The sequence below is a fragment of the Procambarus clarkii genome, chromosome 15 (genome assembly GCF_040958095.1).
Source record: "Procambarus clarkii isolate CNS0578487 chromosome 15, FALCON_Pclarkii_2.0, whole genome shotgun sequence".
Lineage (NCBI taxonomy): Eukaryota > Metazoa > Arthropoda > Malacostraca > Decapoda > Cambaridae > Procambarus > Procambarus clarkii.
Window position 1 is genome coordinate 31,503,474 of NC_091164.1, and position 25,883 is coordinate 31,529,356.

The following is a 25,883-nucleotide window of genomic DNA, read 5'->3' on the forward strand; positions in this document are numbered from 1 at the left end:
GTGATGTGTATGGTGTGTGTAGGTGGTGATGGGTATGGTGTGTGTAGGTGGTGATGTGTATTGTGTGTGTAGGTGGTGATGGGTATTGTGTGTGTAGGTGATGTGTATGGTGTGTGTAGGTGGTGATGGGTATGGTGTGTGTAGGTGGTGATGGGTATGGTGTGTGTAGGTGGTGATGTGTATGGTGTGTGTAGGTAGTGATGGTATGGTGTGTGTAGGTGGTGATGGGAATGGTGTGTGTAGGTGGTGATGGTATGGTGTGTGTAGGTGGTGATGGTATGGTGTGTGTAGGTGGTGATGGGTATTGTGTGTAGGTGGTGATGGGTATTGTGTGTGTAGGTGGTGATGTGTATGGTGTGAGTAGGTGGTGATGGGAATGGTGTGTGTAGGTGGTGATGGGTATGGTGTGTGTAGGTGGTGATGGGTATTGTGTGTAGGTGGTGATGGGTATTGTGTGTGTAGGTGGTGATGTGTATGGTGTGTGTAGGTAGTGATGGTATGGTGTGTGTAGGTGGTGATGGGTATTGTGTGTAGGTGGTGATGGGTATTGTGTGTGTAGGTGGTGATGGGAATGGTGTGTGTAGGTGGTGATGGGTATGGTGTGTGTAGGTGGTGATGGGAATGGTGTGTGTAGGTGGTGATGGGTATTGTGTGTAGGTGGTGATGGGAATGGTGTGTGTAGGTGGTGATGGGTATTGTGTGTAGGTGGTGATGGGTATTGTGTGCAGGTGGTGATGGGTATGGTGTGTGTAGGTGGTGATGGGTATTGTGTGTGTAGGTGGTGATAGGAATGGTGTGTGTAGGTGGTGATGGTATGGTGTGTGTAGGTGGTGATGTGTATGGTGTGTGTAGGTAGTGATGGTATGGTGTGTGTAGGTAGTGATGGGTATTGTGTGTGTAGGTGGTGATGGGTATGGTATGTGTAGGTGGTGATGGGTATTGTGTGTGTAGGTGGTGAAGGGTATGGTGTGTGTAGGTGGTGAAGGGTATGGTGTGTGTAGGTGGTGAAGGGTATGGTGTGTGTAGGTGGTGAAGGGTATGGTGTGTGTAGGTGGTGATGGGTATGGTGTGTGTAGGTAGTGAAGGGTATGGTGTGTGTAGGTGGTGATGGGTATTGTGTGTGTAGGTGGTGATGGTATGGTGTGTGTAGGTGGAGAAGGGCATTGTTTATGTAGGTGGTGATGGGTATGGTGTGTGTGTAGGTAGTGATGGTATGGTGTGTGTGTAGGTGGTGATGGTATGGTGTGTGTAGGTGGTGATGGGTATGGTGTGTGTAGGTGGTGAAGGGTATGGTGTGTGTAGGTGGTGATGGTATGGTGTGTGTAGGTGGTGAAGGGTATTGTGTATGTAGGTGGTGATGGATATGGTGTGTGTAGGTGGTGATGTGTATGGTGTGTGTAGGTAGTGATGGTATGGTGTGTGTGTAGGTGGTGATGGTATGGTGTGTGTAGGTGGTGATGGGTATTGTGTGTTTTGTGGGAACCGACCTGTGAGATTTATATTTATTTAATTTATATGAATATATATAGAATTTATATTTACGTTAATTTATATACTTCGATAGCAATTTGTATAATGATAAGTGGACTGTATTTCTGCAATAATCTCATAATCTCACAAATCTATCCTCTACACATTAGGGGGGTTATATTTATATATATGCAGCCAATCAAACTACAGTAATAACTACATACATTGAAGAGGTTCCTTATCTTATAGTACAGCAGGTTAGTCCACCAGGTATAACTAGGGTGTAGACACCAAATTATCCTCTTTGAGGTAGCTTCCATCACCCAGTAACTGGTGCACAAAGTCTTCCTCGTCTTGACCTGTCAAAAAGGCGCTAACTGTGAAGCCAGGTTCTATATATGACAAGCTATATCAGAGAAAACACTATACATGGAACAATAAAGACCTGGCTTAATTACCTTTAGTTTGAGGCTTCCACGTGCTCTAACCGGGTCACCCTATATAATGACATTAATGGCCATAAATGAAAGATACATGGGTTTCGGAAAGAACACTTAACTTGAATTTGTTGACAGCGTGTGATAATGGTACACCTTTGGTTTCCATAACACTTCGTCCAAGTAAAATTAACAGGAGCCGAATTTGCTCCCGTGTGAGCCTCTGGTCTAGTATCAACAACAGCTGCGTCTAACACTCCATACTATTGACGCCTGGCTGACATTGTCCAGATATGATAGGAACCGAATTGCTCCACGCGTCTCGGATGTGACACAACAATGGCTGCCCTCCTTCCTCCCCTGACGCCTGGCTTACATTGTCCAGATTTCAGAAAGTGATAGAAGGGTCACATTTACTCTACTTTAATATTGATAATTAAGTTAATTTATATAAGATGTTTTTATGATGGTAAAGTCCAAAGACTAATGTATTTAAGAATAATTCCCACCATAATAGGTGGAGAATATAATAGTATGTGGTGATGATATCCCGTTTTCTATAGACGGTAATTCCACTACAAGTTACGTTTTCTATGGGTTACTTGTTGGTAATACAGCAGCAATTATCTGTATGATATATTAAATGGTGTCGGATTTTCCGACATAATTTCCCAGGGGCTGCTCACGGGTCGAAGTCCTAATTAGAACAGACGAACACCGAGACTCCTCCTTCGAATTATTAGATTAATTTGATGTTAGTAGTTAGTAATCACACATTTGTGTGTCTGTTCGTACAGGACGGATGTCCCGTACTAGAGTTGCAGGGGTTAGAAGTCTAATGCAATTTCATTTCTCTGTCAACTCTTGAAAGGCTAATATTCAAGCCTTATTACATATTATTTAACCCAGAAGACTGAATGTGATCAAGTACTACAGTCAAGTATGATTCAGGGACTGCAATGAGATCAGTGACATAGATATAACTTGAAGTTTGTTCAGGTAACTAGTCACTGATATATAAACACTGAGGCCCATGGAATACATCTTGATTAAATAATAAATGTATCAAATCAGTCATCAGATTTATTGGGGTTTTAATTTAGTTAATTGATTCAGAAGATTGAATAGCTCATCATTAAAGTAAAGTATGGTTCTGAGACTGCAGTGGGTTCAGTGACATTGGTCGTAGTGACTTGTAGCTGTTTTAGGCTACTGTTCACTGATTTGCCACTGAGGCCTCATGAACTCATCTTCAGCTTTAAATGATGATACTAACATCAACCTCTGTTGCTATAGTCAGCTGTAATCTCCTTAGTATAATGCTACTGGAGAAATATAATCAGCTGACAAATTTAGATTTCTATTGGTATTGTTTATCTGCAGGCATAGGTCTCCTCAGGCTTGATACTGGGCCTGAGAGTAATTTACCTCCTGCAGAGTTTAACATGGTTATACCCTGATATTTAGTAGGGCTACCGATGAATCGATGGCAATAGTCTGTCCCTACAAGGAGAACGAAGTCGGTGAGGTGATCAGACTTAATATTATCTGCCAATTTTATTCCTCTATTTCTCAGGAATTTGGCTGTTGCTCTCAGACCTTGAACTTGTAGGTCTACTGGTATTTTGTCCACCACAATGGCTTGTACTCGACAGACGTACCTGCCTAAACGTACTGATGGTTGTACCACCTGGTAGACTTGAGGTCTTGCATCTGTTACAAACCCTGAGATGTTGAATGACATTTGGGCTACAGGCCTTAATTGTAGTTCATCTGCCAACCTTTTAGTGATATATGTTCTCTGGGATCCTTGGTCAAACAACCCACGGGTATGGACCTTGGCCCTCTTATTCAGGATGGTAATTTGGGCAGTAGGCAAAGTCGTATTACCTTTAGACTTTGCCGAATGGACACTCTTTGTTTGTTGCACCTTGCAGTACTGTACTGTGGTGGGAATGCTATCTTCCACCTTGGGGTTTGGAGACGTTGTTTTGGTGTCTCTGCACAATGCTGCATGGTGCTGACCTTTGTTACACCTATTACAAGGGTGTAATTGGGTATCACAATCCTTGATGTTATGTTTCCTGAGGCACCTCGTGCAATGTTGCAAATCTTTGAGTCGCTCAACACGGGCGTCACTATCAGGAAAATTAGGGCAGTGGTACATTGAATGTTTCTCATTGCAGAACAAACATGTTCCATAGCTTCCTGTACCCTTTGGTGTCACGTTCTTGGATGACACAGTAACTATAGGCTTTAAGGGTCCCACTGCATATACGCCCACACTGCTACTGTTCCACTTTGGTGTTGAATTATATTGTCTAGATTGATTTGGAGTACCTTTGGTACTCTGTGTTTTACTATTATTGGTTTCTGAGGGTTTACTTGGTGGTTTTAATTTGTCATGTGTTCGTAATTGATGAACTACTGACTTTAAACCTTCAGATATTTCATTCATGGGTAAGATGCTTTTATTGTAATGAGCACTCATTTGTCTCAATATGTCCCTAGGTATTTTCTCCTGGACAATTATTTTCAAGACCCACTCAGCCCCTTTGTATCTGCTGTCAGGCTGAGGGCATTGATCAATGATTCTATCTCCAGCTTGAAGACCTGGAGTGAATCAGCTGAAGCCTCCGGTGGGTGTAAATGCAACAGCTCATGAACTAAATGTGATGTTCTTACTTCTGGATCAGCATAATTATCCTTGAGGAGTTTTACTGCCAGATCATAGCCATCATTAGTTAATCTCAGATGGGATACTACTGTTTTAGCCTCACCTGATAATTGGCCTTGCAAATAAGAGAATTTACTACTCTTTGGTAAAGATTGTTTTGAGTCTACAAGGTCAACGAATTTGTTCCAAAATTCGTCCCAATCTTCCTCATCTTTTCCTGAGAAAGTGGGTAAGTTAATTGGAGGGAGTCGAGCTTCTGCTTGACTCGTATTAGATGCAACTGTTGTTGTTGTTGCTGTTGCCTTGTTCTGGGCAATTAATTTGACATAAGGCTGTAACGTGGCCTGAGTGTGATCTTCATAATTCGCTAGATCAACCATAATGTCGTCTATTTCTGTTTCTGATAAATTAGTGTTGGCAAGTTCAGCCACATATGTTGCTATTTGACATTTGATTTGCTCAAATTTACCTGCAGCTGCTTGATAATAGCTTTCCAGGTCAGCATAATCAACTTGAGATTGTTGTGACAAATCTTCACATTTCTTGATCTGTCTTGTTAAGTGGCCTTTAAGACCTGCAAGGGTTCTTTTCATTCTCCCTGCATTATCCATACTGGCTAGTTGGTGAAGCCTTGTGGGGCTTGTACTTGGGCTGCTCATAATACTGAACAAGCTCTAATGGTAGCCTAGGGTAAAATTCTGCACTCACTAGGCAATAATCCTACCTCTACTAGAGGTTAGCACTTAAAATTAATACACATTATATATATATACAATCATACACACTAATGATTTGAGTGATAAACCAGTGTCACTGGAAGTACCTTTAGGTTAGCTCTTCTATATCACCCTAGGATGGTAGAGACACTAATTAATCACTCAAAGGTGTAATGATCATAAGTAAATTATTATATATACACAACTCAACTCGAGTTGATAAAAATTACACCCAAAATAGGGTCTGGACCATTCATTAATGGTGTTAGGTTATTCAATATAGTACAACTGACTATGGTAATAATGGGACTAGGATGAACGATAATAGTTCAACTAGTCAATGTTAATATCCTACCCTGTTGTGGGTTGGCAATTAGTAAATATTATACTGTGATCACTAGTGCAATATATATTAAATAATTCTCTATTTTGGAGAAATAATATGCACAATTATTGATAATAGCCTCTTAATTAGCCTCTATGAAACTTCTAATATTATCTAGAAGTATTAAATATTATTAGTGACCTCGCGAAATAAAGTCCACAAAATTCGTAGATAATCTCTCGCGAAATGTAACACCACGAAATCCGTGAACAATCTCGCGACACAGTCACTAATTTGGCTGGCTTCTATATTAGCGCTGTCATTTCACAGAATAAAACGCCACCAAATCTGTGGGTGTCCCTGAAACCGCTGATGAGGCAGATCTGAACTGAGCGGGGCTCGTGAACTCGCACGAGGCAACGCCGCCGTCTTGACTGGCTTTGTTTAAATCACACTGCACTAGATATTTAATGAATCCACTGGTTAACTGGTTCATCCGGTACTAAGATGACCAAATGTGGGTTCAAAGGATCAAATAATCCGTCATCCGGTTCGAAGGACCAAATAATGTGGGAACCGACCTGTGAGATTTATATTTATTTAATTTATATGAATATATATAGAATTTATATTTACGTTAATTTATATACTTCGATAGCAATTTGTATAATGATAAGTGGACTGTATTTCTGCAATAATCTCATAATCTCACAAATCGATCCTCTACACATTAGGGGGGTTATATTTATATATATGCAGCCAATCAAACTACAGTATTAACTACATACATTGAAGAGGTTCCTTATCTTATAGTACAGCAGGTTAGTCCACCAGGTATAACTAGGGTGTAGACACCAAATTATCCTCTTTGAGGTAGCTTCCATCACCCAGTAACTGGTGCACAAAGTCTTCCTCGTCTTGACCTGTCAAAAAGGCGCTAACTGTGAAGCCAGGTTCTATATATGACAAGCTATATCAGAGAAAACACTATACATGGAACAATAAAGACCTGGCTTAATTACCTTTAGTTTGAGGCTTCCACGTGCTCTAACCGGGTCACCCTATATAATGACATTAATGGCCATAAATGAAAGATACATGGGTTTCGGAAAGAACACTTAACTTGAATTTGTTGACAGCGTGTGATAATGGTACACCTTTGGTTTCCATAACACTTCGTCCAAGTAAAATTAACAGGAGCCGAATTTGCTCCCGTGTGAGCCTCTGGTCTAGTATCAACAACAGCTGCGTCTAACACTCCATACTATTGACGCCTGGCTTACATTGTCCAGATATGATAGGAGCCGAATTTGCTCCACGCGTCTCGGATGTGACACAACAATGGCTGCCCTCCTTCCTCCCCTGACGCCTGGCTTACATTGTCCAGATTTCAGAAAGTGATAGAAGGGTCACATTTACTCTACTTTAATATTGATAATTAAGTTAATTTATATAAGATGTTTTTATGATGGTAAAGTCCAAAGACTAATGTATTTAAGAATAATTCCCACCATAATAGGTGGAGAATATAATAGTATGTGGTGATGATATCCCGTTTTCTATAGACGGTAATTCCACTACAAGTTACGTTTTCTTTTTTTTTTTTTTGAGATATATACAAGAGTTATTACATTCTTGTACAGCCACTAGTACGCGTAGCGTTTCGGGCAAGTCCTTAATCCTATGGTCCCTGGAATACGATCCCCTGCCGCGAAGAATCGTTTTTTCATCCAAGTACACATTTTACTGTTGCGTTAAACAGAGGCTACAGTTAAGGAATTGCGCCCAGTAAATCCTCCCCGGCCAGGATATGAACCCATGACATAGCGCTCGCGGAACGCCAGGCGAGTGTCTTACCACTACACCACGGAGACTGCTTCTATGGGTTACTTGTTGGTAATACAGCAGCAATTATCTGTATGATATATTAAATGGTATCGGATTTTCCGACATGTGTAGGTGGTGAAGGGTATGGTGTGTGTAGGTGGTGAAGGGTATGGTGTGTGTAGGTGGTGAAGGGTATGGTGTGTGTGTAGGTGGTGATGGGTATTGTGTGTGTAGGTAGTGATGGGTATGGTGTGTGTACGTGTAGGTAGTGATGGTATGGTGTGTGTGTAGATGGTGATGGGTATGGTGTGTGTGTAGGTCGTGTTGGGTATGGTGTGTGTACGTGGTGATGAGTATGGTGTGTGTGTAGGTGGTGATGGGTATGTTGTGTGTAGGTGGTGAAGGGTATGGTGTGTGTAGGTGGTGAAGGGTATGGTGTGTGTAGGTGGTGATGGGTATGGTGTGTGTAGGTGGTGATGGTATGGTGTGTGTAGGTGGTGATGGTATGGTGTGTGTAGGTGGTGAAGGGTATGGTGTGTGTAGGTGGTGATGGGTATGGTGTGTGTAGGTGGCAGGTTTGGGATGGCAGCTTAGCGGTTCCTGTTTTTTTAGGTGGGGGGGCCGGAAAATAGAAGGCTTAGCGGCTCCTTTTCTTAGGGGGGGGGGAAGGGTCCGCTAAGTTCTTAAAGGTTTCTTATGGGGGGAAAATTAAAAAAAATTCAGAGTTCAGTTTTTATGGAAATATTTTCGAGTTCATCTAACCATTGAAGTTTATTTAAGAGTGTAAGACCGAAATTATTAAAAAAATACCATTTTCAGAGAATATTGTTATAGAAGTTTTGTTAAGGAAAATAGACACGTTACCCATAACTTTTAGTTTGTTTATCTATTTACAGCTATTTCACCTGTAAAAAGACCGAAAATTATTCAGAGACCATTTGAAGACCAATTTTCATCAGAAACCAAAAATATGACAGAGACCATTTACAGGCCAAAAATTGTCAAATACTATTTAAAACCAAAATATGACAGCGCCCATTTGAAGACGATATTTACCGAATTTTGACAGATTATTTTAGACCCAAATAATGTCAGAGACCAATAAAAGACCTAAATTATTCAGAGTTCAGTAGAAATCTGAAATTAGTCAGAGACCAGTCAAAAGACCAAAATTAGTTAGAGACCAGTTTATGTCCCAAATTCCTAGAGTCCAGTAAAGACCAAAAAATATTCTGAGTCCCATAAAGACCAAAAAATATTCCGAGTCCCATAAAGACCAAAAATTTATCAGAGTCAAGTTGTAGACAGAGACCAGTTGCAGACCAAAATAAGACAGAGTTCAGCTGTAGGACCGATATTTAACAGAGTTCCCTGAAGAACGAAAAATTTTCAGAGTCCACTTTGAGACTAAATATTTAAGAGTTTTACTTGCACCTGCATTTTTAAAGAGGTGGAGGAAATTCAAATATTATCAGAGTGCAGTGGAGACCAAAAAATTTGACAGACCATTTTACGACTAAATTTATTTGAGACCGCATTTATAAGTGTAGTTTCGCTACATATTTCAAACGTCATATTTCAAACGTGGTAGATGAAATCAAGTCAGTAAGCAAGTTCTAGATCCTGTCCCCCGCTTTACATTACCCCATAACATCTTTACTAACAGTCCAATCCCTGGTATTTTAAACATAGCTATTACAGAAGTAGTTCAATACGACAATTTTGTTACTGAGCTCTAGCTCTCATCCTCAGCCTTAGATCCCACTCTTATGTTCGTTAATAGCCCCTCAATTCTCCTGAAATTTAAACGCGCTGTATTTCAGACAAAGTAAATAAGATCCAAACAATTATCGAGCTCCAGCTCTTTCCCCTCCACCTTAACCCCCTCTCATAATTCATTAGTAGCGGATCAATTTCCCTGAAATTTAAAGCCGCAGTATTTCAGACACAGTAAATAATATCCAAACAATTACCATGCTCCAGTTCCTGTTCCCCACCTTAGTTCTCTCTCGCATCTTCTTTAGTATCTAAGCAAATCCCCTAAAAATTTAAAACATAGCTAGTTCAGATGCAGTAAATAAGACCAAAGCAATTACTGCGTTTCAGCATTTGTCCCCTTCCTTAGTTCACTCCTGTTAATTCCCAATATCAGCCCAAATCCCCCAAGATTTAGGATCACAATATTTCTAACGTAGTAAAATATATCAAGACATTAAACGGGCTTCAACTCCCGTCCTCCCCTTCAGTTCATCAAATATAATTCAGATCAAGATGCTCTCCAGTATATCGAAGTAAAGATATCCTGTCCCTTAATACCCTTTTTGTACTCAGTTATGTAAATAATCACTAACAAGCTAGTATTCACACGGTCATATAGCACCTTACCTTCAATACCCTTTGTTTACTCAACTAAGCAATAATCCCACGGTCAGAAGTCACACCTTACCTTCTCATCCCTTACCTCCTCTGCCCTTACCCCCTTACAATCCCATCCCTTACCCCACCCCCTCCCTTAACCCCACCAACTCCCCCTTCATTTCGCCCATTTCCATCTTATCCAAACATTCAATAATGCTGCTGTATTTGTATATTTTCTCTATATATTACTATGTTTTTTGCATTCTCATCCATGTTCACTCCAAGTTCTGCAAATATTCACAGCATGTTCAGTTCATATTTTTCACCCGTTTTCTCCATTTTTCTGTGTTTTTGTCATTTTCCCCACATGTTCACTGTATTTCTTGTCATGTTTTCATGTTCATCACATGTTCTCTATACAACTTTTATACTGAATATTCATGTTCTCAATGTTTATAGCATGTTCTTCACATGTTCAGTGTTCATTCTTTGTACTCCCTATGTTCCTTATCATGTTTTCATGTTCTCTGTAAGTTCATATTCCCCACAAGTTCAATGTGCTTATGGCATTCACTTACATGTTCTATAAAATCAAATGTACCAAGACACTCATTTCTTAACGTTCCTTAAATAAAATCCTTCGCCAATCAACTAAAAAATGTCAAGGAAAAATAAAATTATTCTCCAATCAACTGAAAATAGCCATATTCTTTATTTTTAACTAAAATAGCTAAATAGTCAAATAAAACTTTCCAACACTGTTCATAACTAACTTTATCCATCGTCAATCAACTAAAAAATAGTCACTTTCATCATTACTTAACAAAAAATATTAATCAATAAACTGAAAATAGCCATGTTCATCATGTCTTCTTGTCTTTTCCTAACTAAAATAACACTTCTCTCAACTGAAATAGTCAAGTGTAGCTTCGTTCAACACCATTCTTAACTAAAGTAACCTTTCACTTCGCTAAAAATAGTCAAAAGAAACTTTCCAACACTGTTCATAACTACCTATATCCATCCTCAATGAACTGAAAATAGCCACGTTCATTATCTTTTCTTGTCGTTTCGTAACTAAAATATTCACCAATCAACAGAAAATAGTCATGTTCAACATTTTTTCTTGTCGTTTAGGAACTAAAATAACTCTTCTCTCAACTAAAAATATCCATGTTCATCATGTTTTCTTGTCTTTTCTTAACTAAAATTATTCTTCCTCTCAACTAAAAATAGTCAAATGTAACTTTTTTCAGACCTTTCGTAAATAAAATTATGTGTCGTTAAGTAAGAAATATAGTCAAAAACACTCTTCGAGACATTAAGGACACACTCAGACACACCAAAGTTACTCCTAAAGACATCAAGGAAACTCTTCGAGACTTCAAGTACAGAGTCAAAAGACACCAAAAACACACTCAGAAACACAAAATTTACTCTTCGAAACATCAAGGACACAGTCAAAGACATTACAGACACTTTTCGAGATATCAATTTCACAATCAAAGACATCAATGACACACTCAAACACGTCAAAAATACTACTCGTGTCCTGAAGAGTTATTCTCAGTCATCAAAAGTTATTCTAAGACATCAAAAGTTATTCACAGAGCTATCAAAAAGCTATTCTCAGAGCCAACAGAAGTCATTCTCAGTAATCAAAGTTATTCTCAGAGTCATCAAAAGTTATTATCGGTCATCAAAGGAAATCTCTAAGACATCAAAGTTATTCTCAGAGTCATCAAAAAGTTGTTCTCTAAGACATTAAAGTTATTCTCAGAGTCATCAAACGGTATTCTCATACCATCAAATGTTAATCTCTAAGTCATCAAAGTTGTTCTGTAAGATATCTTCGTTCATCAAAGTTATTCTCTGAGCCATCAAAGGAAATTTCTAAATCACCTTCGTTCATCAAATTTGATCTCTAAGATATTAATGTTGTTCTCTAAGACATCTTCAGGCATAAAATTTCTCACCAAAATGTAACTAGTTCAGCTTTTCATGTCAAACATGTACTACTGTTAAAATATATATCTAACCTACCCTAATCTATTCTATCATATTCCTCCCCTAACTGATGTAACTTGCCTAATCAAACTTATCTAACCTAACCTAATGTAACTTACCTAACTTAACTTTCATAACCTTACCCAACCAAACCTATCCTAATCCAACCTAATCTAACTTAGCCTAACCTATCCTAACTTAACTAACCTGACTTAATTTAACCTAACCTATCCTAATTTAACTAACCAAACCTAACTTAACTTGCTTAACCTATCATATCCTATCCTAACTTAACTAACCTAACCCAACCCAACCTAACCTCACCAAACCTAACTTACCCTAACCTAACTAACCCTAACCTAACTTAACCTAACCTAACCTAACTTAACTTACCTAACCTAACTTAACTTAACTTACATAACCTAACCTAACCTAACTTAACTTGCTTAATCCAACCTATCCTAACCTAACTTAACTTAACCTAACCTAACTTAACTAACCTAACCTAACTTAACATAAATTACCTAACTTAAGTTAACTTATCCTAACTTAACTAACCTAACCTAACCCAGCCTAACTTAACCTAACCTAACTTAACTTAACCTAACTTAACATACCTAACCTAACCTATCCTAAGATAACTTATCTAACCTCCTCTACCTAATGTTACTTATCTAACAAAACTTACCCAAACTGACTTAACCTACCTCACCCAACCAGACATGACCTAACTTATATAAATATTCCTGCTTGTTTTTTTGTGTTTCGTGAATCAATGTCTCATAATCATTTGTTCGGTTCAAAGGTTCATTTCTCAAATGTTCATTTATGCATTTCAAGTGCTTTTTTGTTTAATATTGGGTATTTAAGCTTTTCAAAGAATTTTGTTATATATAGGCATTTACTCGTTTCAAGGGTTATTTTCTCAAATGGATGTTTATGCATTTCAAGGGTTATTCGTTAAAGATATGGTATTTTTGCATTAAAAGGGATATTCGTTAGATATGACTGTTTATGCATTTTTTAACCTTTTTACTTAAATTTCCTCAAGTTGCTCATAAGTTGTATTTATTATGAAATCCTTTGAAGCTGCTGAAATACCCAGTGTTAAACAAATTGCACTTGAAATGCATAAATGAACATTTTGAGAAATGAACCTTTGAAACCAACAAATATGTTTTGGGTAAGTTTTGTTAGATAAGTTACATTAGGTAGAGGAGGTTAGGTAAGTTATCTTAGGATAGGTTAGGTTAGGTAAGTTAAGTTAGGTTAAGTAAGTTATCTTTAGTTAGGTTAGGTTAGGTTAAGTTAGGATGGGTTACGTTAGGTTAGTTAAGTTAGGATAGGCTAGGTTAAGTTAGGTTAGGTTAGGTTAAGTTAGGTTAGGTTAGGTTAAGCTAGGTAATTTACATTAAGTTAGTTTAGGTTAGTTAAGCTAGGTTAGGATGGGTTAAGTTAAGCAAGTTAAGTTAGGTTAGGTTAAGTTAGGTTAGATTAGGTTAGGTTACATTAAAAAAAGTTAGGTTAGTGTAGGTTATGTTAGTTAAGTGAGGATAGATTAGGTTAGGTTAAGTTAGTTAAGTTAGGATTGGTTAGGTTAAAAAAGTTAGGTTAGGGTAAGTTATGTTAGTTAAGTTAGGATAGGGTAAGTTAGTTAAGTTAGGATAGGTTAGGTAATGTAAGATAAGTTAGGTTAGCTTAAGTTAGGTTAGGTTAGGTTAAGTTAGGTTAGGGTAAATTAGGTTAGGTTAGGTAAGGTTGAGTTAGGTTAGTTAAGATAGCATAGGACAGGTTAAGCATGTTAGTTAGGTTGGATTTTGTTAGGTTAAGTTAGTTAAGTTAGGATAGGTTAGGTTATGCAAGCTAAGTTAGGTTAGGTTAAGTTAATTTAGGTTGGGTTAGGATAGGTTTGGTTGGGTTATGCAAGGTATGTTAGGTAAGTTACATTAGGTTAGGTTAGGTTAGGTTAAGCAAGTTAGATTAGGTTAGGTTATGATAGTTAAGTTAGGATAGGTTTGGTTAGGTTAAGTTAGATAATTTAGGATAGGTTAGGTTATGCAAGTTAAGTTAGGTTAGGTTAAGTTAGGTTTGGGTAAGTTAGGTTAGGTTAGGTTAGGTTAGGTTGGGTTAGGTTAGTTAAGTTAGGATAGGATAGGTTAAGCAAGTTAAGTTAGGTTAGGTTAAATAAGGTTAGGTTAGTTAAGTTAGGATAGGTTAGGTTATGCAAGTTAGGTATTGTTAGGTTAAGTTAGGTTAGATTGGGTTAGGATAGATTTTGTTGGGTTAGGATAGGTTAGGTTATGCTAGTTAAGTTAGGTAAGTTACATTAGGTTAGGTTAGTTAGGTTAGGTTAGGTAAGTTTGATTAGGTAAGTTACATCAGTTAGGGGAGGAATAGGATAGAATAGATTCGGTTAGTTTAGATATATATTTTAACAGAAGTGCAAGTTTGATATGAAAAGCTGAACTAGTTACATTTTGGAGAGAAATTTTATGCCTGGAGATGTCTTAGAGAACAACATTGATGTCTTAGAGAACAAATTTGATGAACGAAGGTGAGTTAGATATTACCTTTGATGATTGAGAATAACTTTGATGAACGAAGATATCTTACAGAACAGCTATGATAACTGAGATTAACTTTGATGACTTAGAGATTAACTTTTGAGGACATGAGAATACCATTTGATGACTCTGAGAATAACTTTAATGTCTTAAAGAATAACTTTTTGATGACTCTGAGAATAAATTTGATGACTTAGAGAATAACTTTGATGACTGAGAATAACTTCTGATGACTCTGAGAATAACTTTTGTTGGCTCTGAGAATAACATTTTGCTAAAGTAACTTTTGCTGAAGTAAAGTAAAGTAACTTTTTTGGAGTAACTTCGGTGTGTCTGAGTTTGTCCTTGATGTTTCGAAGAGTAAATTTTGAGTCTCTGAGTGTGTCTTTGGTGTCTTTTGACTCTGTTATTGATGTCTCAAAGAGTTTCCTTGATGTCTTCAGGAGTCCCTTTGTTGTGTCTGAGTGTGTCCTTAATGGAGTGTGTCTCGAAGAGTGTTTTTGTCTATAATTCTTATTTAACGACACATAATTTTAGTTACGAAATTGCTGAAGGAAGTTACATTTGATTATTTTAAGTTGAGGGGAAAAATAATTTTAGTTAAGAAAAGACAAGAAAACATGATGAACATGGATATTTTTAGTTGAGAGAAGAGTTACTTTAGCTCCTAAACGACAAGAAAAGATGTTGAACATGACTATTTTCTGTTGATTTGTGAATATTTTAGTTACAAAACGACAAGAAAAGATGAAGAACGTGGCTATTTTCAGTTGATTGACGCTGGATAAAGTTAGTTATGAACAATGTTGGAAAATTTCCTTTGACTATTTAGCTATGAGAAAAAAGTTATTTTAGTTAAGAATAGTATTGAACGAAGTTAATCCTGACTATTTTGTAGGTGATTGACGAATATTTTAGTTAAAAATGAAGAAAATAACTCTTTTCAGATGATTGGAGAATACTTTTAGTTTCTCTTGGCTATGTTTTAGTTGATTTGCGAATGATTTTAGTTAAGGAACGTTAAGAAATGAATGTCTTGATAGATTTGGTTTTATTGAACATGTAAGAGAATGCGATGAGCACAATGAACTTGTGGGGAATATGAACTTACAGATAGTTTCCTTATCATGAAAACATGGTAAGGAACATAGGGAATTCAAAGAATGAACACTGAACATGTGAAGAACATGCTAAGAACATTGAGAACATGAATATTGAGTATAACATTTCCATAGAGAACATGTGATGAACATGAAAACATGAAAAAGAATACAGTGAACATGTAGGGAAAATGGCAAAAACACAGAAAATTGGAGAAAACTGTGAAAAATATGAACTGAACATGCTGTGACTATTTTCAGAACATGGAGTGAACATGGATGAGAATGTGAAGAACACAGTAAATATAGAGAAAATATACAAATACAGTAGCATTATTGAATGTTTGGATAAAATGGGAATGGGCGAGATGAAGGGGGAGTTGTGGGGTTTAGGGAGGGGGTGGGGTAAGGGATGGGAAGGTATGAGGGTAAGGGCAAGGGAGGTAAGAGATGGAAAGGTAAGGTGTGATTTCTGACCTTGGGATTATTGCTTAGTTGAGTAAACAACTCAAGTTAGCTCGTTAGTGATTATTTACATAGCTGAGTACAAAATGGTTATTAATGGACAGGATATGTTTACTTTGACAGACTAGAGAGCATCTTGATCTGAATTAAATTTGATGAACTAAAGGGGTGGACGGGAGTTGAATCTTGGGGAATTTGGGCTGATATAGGGAATTTACAGGATTGAACTATGGAAGGGGACAAATGCTGAAACTCAGTAATTGCTTTGGTCTTATTTACTGCATCTGAACTAGCTATGTTTTAAATTTTTAGGGGATTTGCTTAGATACTAAAGAAGATGCGAGAGAGAACTAAGGTGGGGAACAGGAACTGAAACTTGGTAATTGTTTGGATCCTATTTACTGTGTCTGAAATACATAGGCTTTAAATTTCATGGAAATTGTTCTGCTACTAACGAAATATGAGAGAGGGTTAATGTGGGGGGAAGGAGTTGGAGGTCGATAATTGTTTGTACCTTATTTACTGTGTCTGAAATACAGCACGTTTAAATTTCAGGAAAATTGATGGGTTTTTAACGAAGATACGGGTGGAAACTTAGGCTGAGGATGAGAGCTGGAGCTCGGTAACTTAATTGTCGTATTGTACTACGTCTGAAATAGCTATGTTTAAAATTTCAGGGGGATTGGACTGTTAGTAAAGTTGTTATGGGGTAATGTAAAGCGGGGGACAGGAGCTAGAACTTGCTTAGAATTGGGCATAAATTGGGCTGTTAGTAGCGAAACTACACTTATAAATGCGGTCTCTAATAAATTTAGACTTAAAATGGTCTCTGTCAAATTTTTGGGTCTCCACTGGATTCTGATACTATTTGAATTTCCTCCATTAGAACTCTTTAAGAACGCAGGTGTAAGTAAAACTCTGAAACATTTTGGTCTCAAAGTGGACACAAAGTGGAATATTTTTCGGTCTTTAGGGGACTCCTAAAGTTTTCAACGGACTCTGCCTAATTTTCGGTAATGAACTGGTCTCTGAGTTGAGTCCAGTTCAGACTAATTTTGGGTCTTTACGGGACTCTGTTAAATTTCGGTCTTACAGCTGAACTCTGTCTTATTTTGGTCTGCAACTGGTCTCTGACGAATTTCTGTCTATAACTTGACTCTGACGAATTTTCGGTCGTTATGGCATTCTGAAAATTTTTGGGTCTTTACTGGACTCTGATGAATTTGGGGCATAAACTGGTCTCTGACTGATTTTCAGGATAAACTGGTCTCTGACTAATTTTGGTCTTTTGACTTGTCTCTGACTAATTTCAGATTTCTACTGGACTCTGAATAATTTAGGTGTTTTACTGGTCTCTGACAATATTTGGGTCTAAAATAATGTCAAATTTCAGCAAATTTTGGTCTTCAAATTGGCTCTGTCATATTTTTCGTCTCAGATGAAAATCGGTCTTCAAATCGTCTCTGAATAACTTTCGGTCTTTTTACAGGTGAAATAGCTGTAAATGGATATACAAACTAAAACATATGGGTAAGATGTTTGTTTTCCTTCACAAAACTTCTATAACAATATTCTCAGAAAATGGTAATTTTTAAAAATTGACGGAACGAAAATTGACGAAAATATATATATATATATATATATATATATATATATATATATATATATATATATATATATATATATATATATATATATATATATGTCGTACCTAGTAGCCAGAACGCGCTTCTCAGCCTACTATGCAAGGCCCGATTTGCCTAATAAGCCAAGTTTTCATGAATTAATTGTTTATCGACTACCTAACCTACCTAACCTAACCTAACCTAACCTATTAAGATAGGTGAGGTTAGGTTAGGTAGGGTTGGTTAGGTTCGGTCATATATCTACGTTAATTTTAACTCCAATAAAAAAAATTGACCTCATACATAATGAAATGGGTAGCTTTATCATTTCATAAGAAAAAAATTAGAGATATATATATTTTCTCTAATTTTTTTCTTGTGAAATGATAAAGCTACCCATTTCATTATGTATGAGGTCAATTTTTTTATATATAATATATATATTATATATATATATATATATATATATATATATATATATATATATATATATATATATATATATATATATATAAATATATATATATATATATATATATATATATATATATATATATATATATATATATATATATATATATATATATATATATATATATATATATATATATATGTCGTACCTAGTAGCCAGAACGCACTTCTCAGCCTACTATGCAAGGCCCGATATGCTTAATAAGCCAAGTTTTCATGAATTAATATATTTTCTCAAATTTTTTTCTTATGAAATGATAAAGCTACCCATTTCATTATGTATGAGGTCAATTTTTTTATATATAATATATATATATTATATATATATATATATATATATATATAAATATATATATATATATATATATATATATATATAAATATATATATATATATATATATATATATATATATATATATATATATATATATATATATATATATATATATATATATATATATATATATATATATATATGTCGTACCTAGTAGCCAGAACGCACTTCTCAGCCTACTATGCAAGGCCCGATATGCTTAATAAGCCAAGTTTTCATGAATTAATATATTTTCTCAAATTTTTTTCTTATGAAATGATAAAGCTACCCATTTCATTATGTATGAGGTCAATTTTTTTTTATTGGAGTTAAAATTAATGTAGATATATGACGGAACCTAACCAACCCTACCTATCCTAACCTAACCTGTCTTTATTGGTTAGGTTAGGTTAGGTAGCCGAAAAAGTTAGGTTAGCTTAGGTTAGGTAGGTTAGGTAGTCGAAAAAACATTAATTTATGAAAACTTGGCTTATTAGGCAAATCGGGCCTTGCATAGTAGGCTGAGAAGTGCGTTCTGGCTACTAGGTACGACATATATATATATATATATATATATATATATATATATATGTCGTACCTAGTAGCCAGAACGCACTTCTCAGCCTACTATGCAAGGCCCGATTTGCCTAATAAGAGAAGTTTTCATGAATTAATGTTTTTTCGACTACCTAATCTACCTAAATATATATATATATATATATATATATATATATATATATATATATATATATATATATATATATATATATATATATATATATATATATATATATATATATATATATATATATATATATATATATTTTTTTTTTTTTTTTTTTTTTTTTTAGTCCAAAAAAGAGTACCACCTCTAGCTGGAAGAAGGGGGACCCATAGCCTCGGAGGAAACCACGCATAACGCATTAGAGGGAATGTTTACATCCCCTCCAATACAGTTTCTGTGTGCTTTTCTCCTACCACCCCCTTCCTTTTTTATTTTTTTGTTCTTTATTATGCATTTGATGGTTACAAGATATACATGGGTTGATACAAAAATAATAATGCAAAAAGGTGCTTAAAGGTTATGGATCTCTTGAAAAACACAACAATGGGAAACATTGATGAATGTCACAGACGGGTTCGATCATTGTTGCAAGTCAAACACTTCTTCGAATTCCTCTGAAGCTGAACTAGTGCCCAAGACGCAACAGGCATTTCCCCTCTGAATCGCAACACTGAGGCGCTGGAACAAGAAACTTTTTGCTCTCTGGTCTTTTGTAGCGCTGATCAATTTGTCCCCCAATTCCTTCAGGAACTTCAATATATATATATATATTGGAACATAAGGAGTCAGCAGGCCGTTGAGTCGCTTCGCCAGTCTGTACGTGGGTGTGGGTATCTGGCTAATGATTGGCCGAAGTGGGTTTCCAGGCTTGTGCGTCTTGACATTTCCATACGCATATCCAGGTTTATATTCCCCAATGATCTTTGGCAGGTGGAGTCCGGATTTCTTGGCGTTCACAGTTTCGATCAGTTTGTTGACCTTTGCTTTTAATTCGGCTGTAGTGTCCTTCGTTACCCTTCGGAACTTAGTTTGGTCAGAGAGTATGATGTTCATTTTCGCCAGATATTCGTCTTTTTTAAGAATGACTTATATTGGCGACTTGTCACCTCTCCTGACAACTATCTCCTTGTTCTCACGAAGGCTTTTAGCTGCCGCTTTAAGCTCGGGGGACAGTATGGTGTCCATACAGTATGGTGTCCATACTGTCCCCCGAGCTTAAAGCGGCAGCTAAAAGCCTTCGTGAGAACAAGGAGATAGTTGTCAGGAGAGGTGACAAGTCGCCAATATATGTCATTCTTAAAAAAGACGAATATCTGGCGAAAATGAACATCATACTCTCTGACCAAACTAAGTTCCAAAGGGTAACGAAGGACACTACAGCCAAATTAAAAGCAAAGGTCAACAAACTGATCGAAACTGTGAACGCCAAGAAATCCGGACTCCACCTGCCAAAGATCATTGGGGAATATAAACCTGGATATGCGTATGGAAATGTCAAGACGCACAAGCCTGGAAACCCACTTCGGCCAATCATTAGCCAGATACCCACACCCACGTACAGACTGGCGAAGCGACTCAACGGCCTGCTGACTCCTTATGTTCCTTGCGCCTTCAGCCTGAAGTCTCCAAAGGAATTTGTGGACTTACTGCGGGGCGCACGGGCCACAGGGATAAGAGCCTCGTTGGACGTAGAATCGCTGTTTACCAACGTACCTGTGGACGAGACAATCGGAATGATAGCCGACAGAGTGTATCGTGATCCAGCCTGTACTCCTCTTGACATGCCAGAAAGTATTCTGAGGAAACTACTCCAAGCTTGTACTAAAGAGGCACCCTTCTTGAGCCCGGATGGGCACATGTATAAGCAAGTAGATGGGGTCGCCATGGGTTCTCCCCTAGGTGTCCTGTTTGCAAACTTCTACATGGGTACCATCGAGCAAAAAGTCTTAGTCGACATGAACTTGAAACCGGCCATATACTGCAGGTATGTTGACGACATTTTTACACAGGTACCTGATGTCAGACATCTGCAGGAGCTGAAGGAGGCATTTGAGCAGAGTTCCGTGCTGCGTTTCACTTACGAGACGGAAAAGGATGGGAAGCTGCCTTTTCTAGATGTAACAGTCATGGAAAAGGGCGGAGGTTTCCACACTGCAGTCTACACTAAGGAAACAAACATAGGAATGTGCCTAAATGCCAACAGCGACTGCCCTGACAGGTACAAGAGGAGTGTTGTTAACGCATACGTCGACCGTGCTCTCAGCCACAGCTCAGAATGGAAGCAAGTCGACGAAGAACTCTGTAGGGTAAGGCAGGTCCTAGTCAATAACGGCTTCTCCAATGGTTTCATCGAAGACATCATAAGAAGGAAAGTGAAAAGCCATGCAACCTCCGAAGAGACAACTAACACAACACCTATACCCCCTATTAGACTATTTTACAGGAACTTCTTTTCCACAGCTCATAAAACGGAGGAAAGGGTCCTGAAAGATATTGTTAATAGAAACGTTATCCCTACAGACAAAAATCAGAGGATACAACTGACGATTTACTATAAAACCAGAAAAACGGCCAGCCTACTCATGAGAAACTCTCCAGACACAAAACAGAACGCTTTAAAAGAGACTAACGTCGTCTATGCCTTCAAATGCCCACTTGGGGACTGTAAGCTCCAAAAAAAACAGTATATAGGCAAGACAACAACATCTCTTTCTAGGCGTTTAACGATGCATAAGCAACAGGGCTCCATTAAGGAACATATAATCTCTTCCCATAACCAAACCATCGCCAGAGAAATCCTAGTAAACAACACAGAAATCATCGATAGATACAGCGATAGCAGGCGGCTTGACGTTTGCGAGGCACTACACATCAAGAAGTCAACACCAGCAATCAACAGCCAATTATTGCACAACTATATTCTACCCACCTCAAGACTCCGCTCCAATATAGAAGCATCAAGAAATATGGACCAATAGGCTTTCTACAAACACTTCTATTCAATACACATTGTTTCTGTTCTGTCTTGTGTTGATACTTTTAATACCCTATTAATATCCCCTATTGTTCTGTCTTGTGTTAATGCCACATCACCCTTCCCACCTCACTCAAATGTAGATATAAAATCAGAGAAACGCAAGTTCTAATCAGTTGTGTATTTGTGAAGTCTTTGAAAATGTAATAAGTTTTACGAAACGCGCCCGTGTCGCGTCAGACTAGAAATAAAAATGAATTTTGGAGAAGTGATTTTTGATTTACCTCCAACAGTGAAGCGTAATGTACGAAAGATTGAGAAAATTCGTGTTAGAATTATTAATCTTACTTTTTCGGTCATATTTAATAATATATGTCTACAGGAAAGACTGCTACCAAAATATACTAATATATATATATATATATACATACATACATACATAAATACACATATATTTGGGGTGTAATTTGAATGTGAAATAACTGGAGCATTTTTTTCTGAAATTGAAACAATTGATAACAATTGATTATTCAAACTGGCATTACAATACTATAATATTGGCAGGGTGACAACGGCCAAGGACTGTTCTGAACTGTACTGCCGGGGAGCGAGGATGGATGGCGTCTACTTCATCAAACCTGACAGGTAATATTATATCATCCAAACTATGCCAGGTTAACTTTCCAGGTCGAGCCAAGTTAATTATCCAGGTTGTACCTGGTTAACTATCCAGGTCGAGCCAGGTCAACCATTCAAGTTGAGTGAGATGAGCCATTCAGGTCGACAATCCAGTCATGTCAGGTCGACAGTACAGGTCGTGCCAGGTCGATAATTTAGGTCATGCCAAGTCATCTATCCATGTTATCTATCAAGGTCGTGCTAGGCCAACAATCATCGTCATGCCAGGTCAGCCATCACGTTCGTGCCTGGTCAATCATCGAGGTCGTACATGGTCAATTATCACAGTCATGTTAGGTCAACCAGACAGGTGGTGCCAGGTCGTCCATCTGGATGGTGTCAAGTCAGCAAAGATTATGCCAGCAGCTCATTCAATGTAAGGTACGGGAAGTAACAGAGTTCCCAGAAGTAACACATTTTACCTCTGGTAACTAAATTGTATTAGTTGGTAAGGCTACAAGTAAACACATTTTTGTATCACAATATTTCCCTCTTCGATTCACGGAGGACTAAAATACTTGTTTAGAAACTTTGTATCCAAACCATCTATATACTCATAATTATTTAAATCTAAAATTTATTTAAAATCAAATCAAAAATAATATTAACGAAAGAGGCTTAACTGTATAAGCTGACTTGTTTATGCTCTAGTAAAGATGTCAGGAATTTCTACACTTATTTACCATCCCCTGGCATAATAAGTTAAAATGGTTGTGTTAGGAGTATACTAACATTACTAATTTACTAACCTTTCACAGAAAACAAATTTAACAACATATTAGGGAGAATGGGATGTTGCCACATAAGCATATTTACGATTTATGAGGGATATTTACTTCTGTGAATAACTAAAACTTTCAGTCTAAAGTTTATATTCACAAAAAAGTGTTCTGTGTGACTAATCGTAATTAACTGATACATAAATTCAAGCTTCCTCCTCTAAGTCCACAATATCGAAAATTTATCTGTGCTGGTCGGGGCGTCCCAAGCCGAGGAGGAAGTGGACCCGCATATTGTGTGCATGGCACTTGATACGTCAACACGTACTAGGTTTACTTAAGAATTCACATGTGAACATACCAGATATTTCCCGTGATTCATGGCACAGGATACATAGAAGCCCACCTAATCCACGATCTCGCTACTTCGGAAGTATCGTTTCCTGTCTACTAGTAAGAATTATCAGTAAATCTGCCCAGTAGTATAGATAATTCTTGTACTCACCTAGTTGTGGCTTGCGGGGGTTGAGCTTTGGCTCTTTGGTCCCGCCTTTCAGCCGTCGGTCAACTGGTGTAGAGATTCTTGAGCCTACTGGGCTCAGTCAAATCTTCATTTGAAACTGTGTATGGAATTTGCCTCCACCACATCACTGCTTAATGCATTCCATTTCTTAACTACTCTGACACTGAAAAAATTATTGTTAAAGTCTCTGTGGCTCATTTGGGTACTAAGTTTGCACCTGTGTCCCCTTGTTCGTATTCCACCTGTGCTAAAGTGTTTCTCTTTGTTCACCCTGTCAATTCCCCTGAAAATTTTGTAGGTGGTTATCATGTCTTCCCTTACTCCTCAGTTTTCCAGGGACGTGAGGTGTAGTTCCCTTAGCCTTTCCTCGTAGCTCATACCTGTCAGTTCCGGGACTAGTCTGTTGGCATATCTCTGAATCTACTCTAACTTTGTTTTGTGTTTAACTTGGTATAGCCTCCAGACTGGAGCTGCATATTCCAGGATTGATCTGACATAAGTGGTACACAAGGTCCCGAATGACTCCTTACATAAGTTGCTAAAGGCAGTTCTTATTTTGACCAATTTAGCATATCCCGCTGATGATAGCTTTTTCATGTGGGTCTCTGGGGCCAGGTTTGGTGTGATATCACCCCAGATAATTATCTCTATTTGACTCTTCCAGGATTTCACCTCCCAGATGGTACTGTGTGTTCAGCCTTCTGCTCCCTTCGACTAATTTCATTTACATTTTTCTGAGTTGTACTTTAGAAGCAATTTTTAGACCATTCCTCCAGTTTGTTCAGGTCGTCCTTTAGCTCCGTCTATCTTCATCTGTCTTGATTCTTCACATAATTTTTGCATCGTCAGCAAAAATTTAGAGGAATGAGTCTATACCCTCTGGAAGATCGTTTAAATATATTAGAAACAGGATAGATCCAAGTACACAGCTCTGTGGGAATCCGCTGGTGACATCTCGCTTCTCTGATGTCTCCCCCCCTCAGAGTTACTCGCTGTTTCCTGTTGCTTAGGTACTCCCGTTTCCACTGGAGCACCTTACCTTTTATTCCTGACTGTTGCTCCAACTTTTGTAACAGCCTTTTATGGGGTACTGTGTCAAAGACTTGCTTACCTAATTTTTGTTGCTTGATCATAGAATTCTATTAAACCTGCGAGGTACGATTTACCATCTCTGATAGTATACCGTGGTGGTGTTGTGTGGTATGTTACAAAGCTATTGCCCTCCAGATGCTCTACGAAACTTTTCCTCACGATTTTCACCATCATCTTGCATGGTATACAAGTTAGGGAAACTTACCTGTAGTTCAATGCCTCTTGCCTGTCACCCTTTTTGTATAATGGGACTACATTAGCTGTCTTCCAGCTTTCCAGTAGGTCTCCTGTTTCCAGTGACCTGTTATACACCATGGAGAGTGGCACACACTTCTGCACATTATTTTGGTATTCATGGTAAGATTCTGTCAGGCCTGACAGCCTTTGTCACATTCAATTCCAACAGATTCCTTTTAACCTCATCACTGGTGAGGTAAAATTCCTCCAAGGTTGCTTGGATTGCCTCACCCTCATTTAGTGCAGGGGCTTCTCCTTGTTCTATTCCGAAGACCTCCTGGAATCTCTTGTAGAGTTCTTCATACACCTCCTTGTCATTCTCTGTGTATCCGTTCTCCCCTTTTCTCAGTTTCATCACTTGTTCCTTCACTGCTGTTTTCCTTTCGATGTGATTGTGGAGCAGTTTTGCTTGGGACTTAGTAGCTTTACTTGAGATGTCATATTCACACTGTCTCTCTGCTTCTCTCCTCAATCTGAGGTACTCATTTCTGGCTGTCTGGTATCTCCCTCTGCTCTCTGGTGTTCTGTTATTCCTGGAGTTTCTCCATGTTCTTGTACTCAATTGCTTCGCTACCTTGCATTCCTAATTAAACCATGGATTCTTCTGTTGATTTACTTTTTCTCTTTTTTGGCCGGGATAAATTTGTCTGCAACTTACTTGCACTTCTGGGTGACATAGTCACTCATATCCTGTACAGTCTTCTCTCTGAGTTCTGATTCCCATAGTATTCCCCTTAAG

At 37.7% G+C, this 25,883-nt stretch overlaps 1 protein-coding gene across 1 annotated transcript in view; it reads left to right on the plus strand.

Annotated features, from left to right (window-relative positions):
- The window catches only part of LOC138365060 (trichohyalin-like), a 73,021-nt gene that overhangs the window by 22,526 nt on the left and 24,612 nt on the right, over positions 1-25,883 (plus strand). Inside the window, exon 5 of the mRNA XM_069325166.1 lies at positions 22,460-22,540. Coding sequence (XP_069181267.1) covers positions 22,460-22,540 — 81 coding nt within the window. The remainder of the gene's footprint in view (positions 1-22,459; positions 22,541-25,883) is intronic.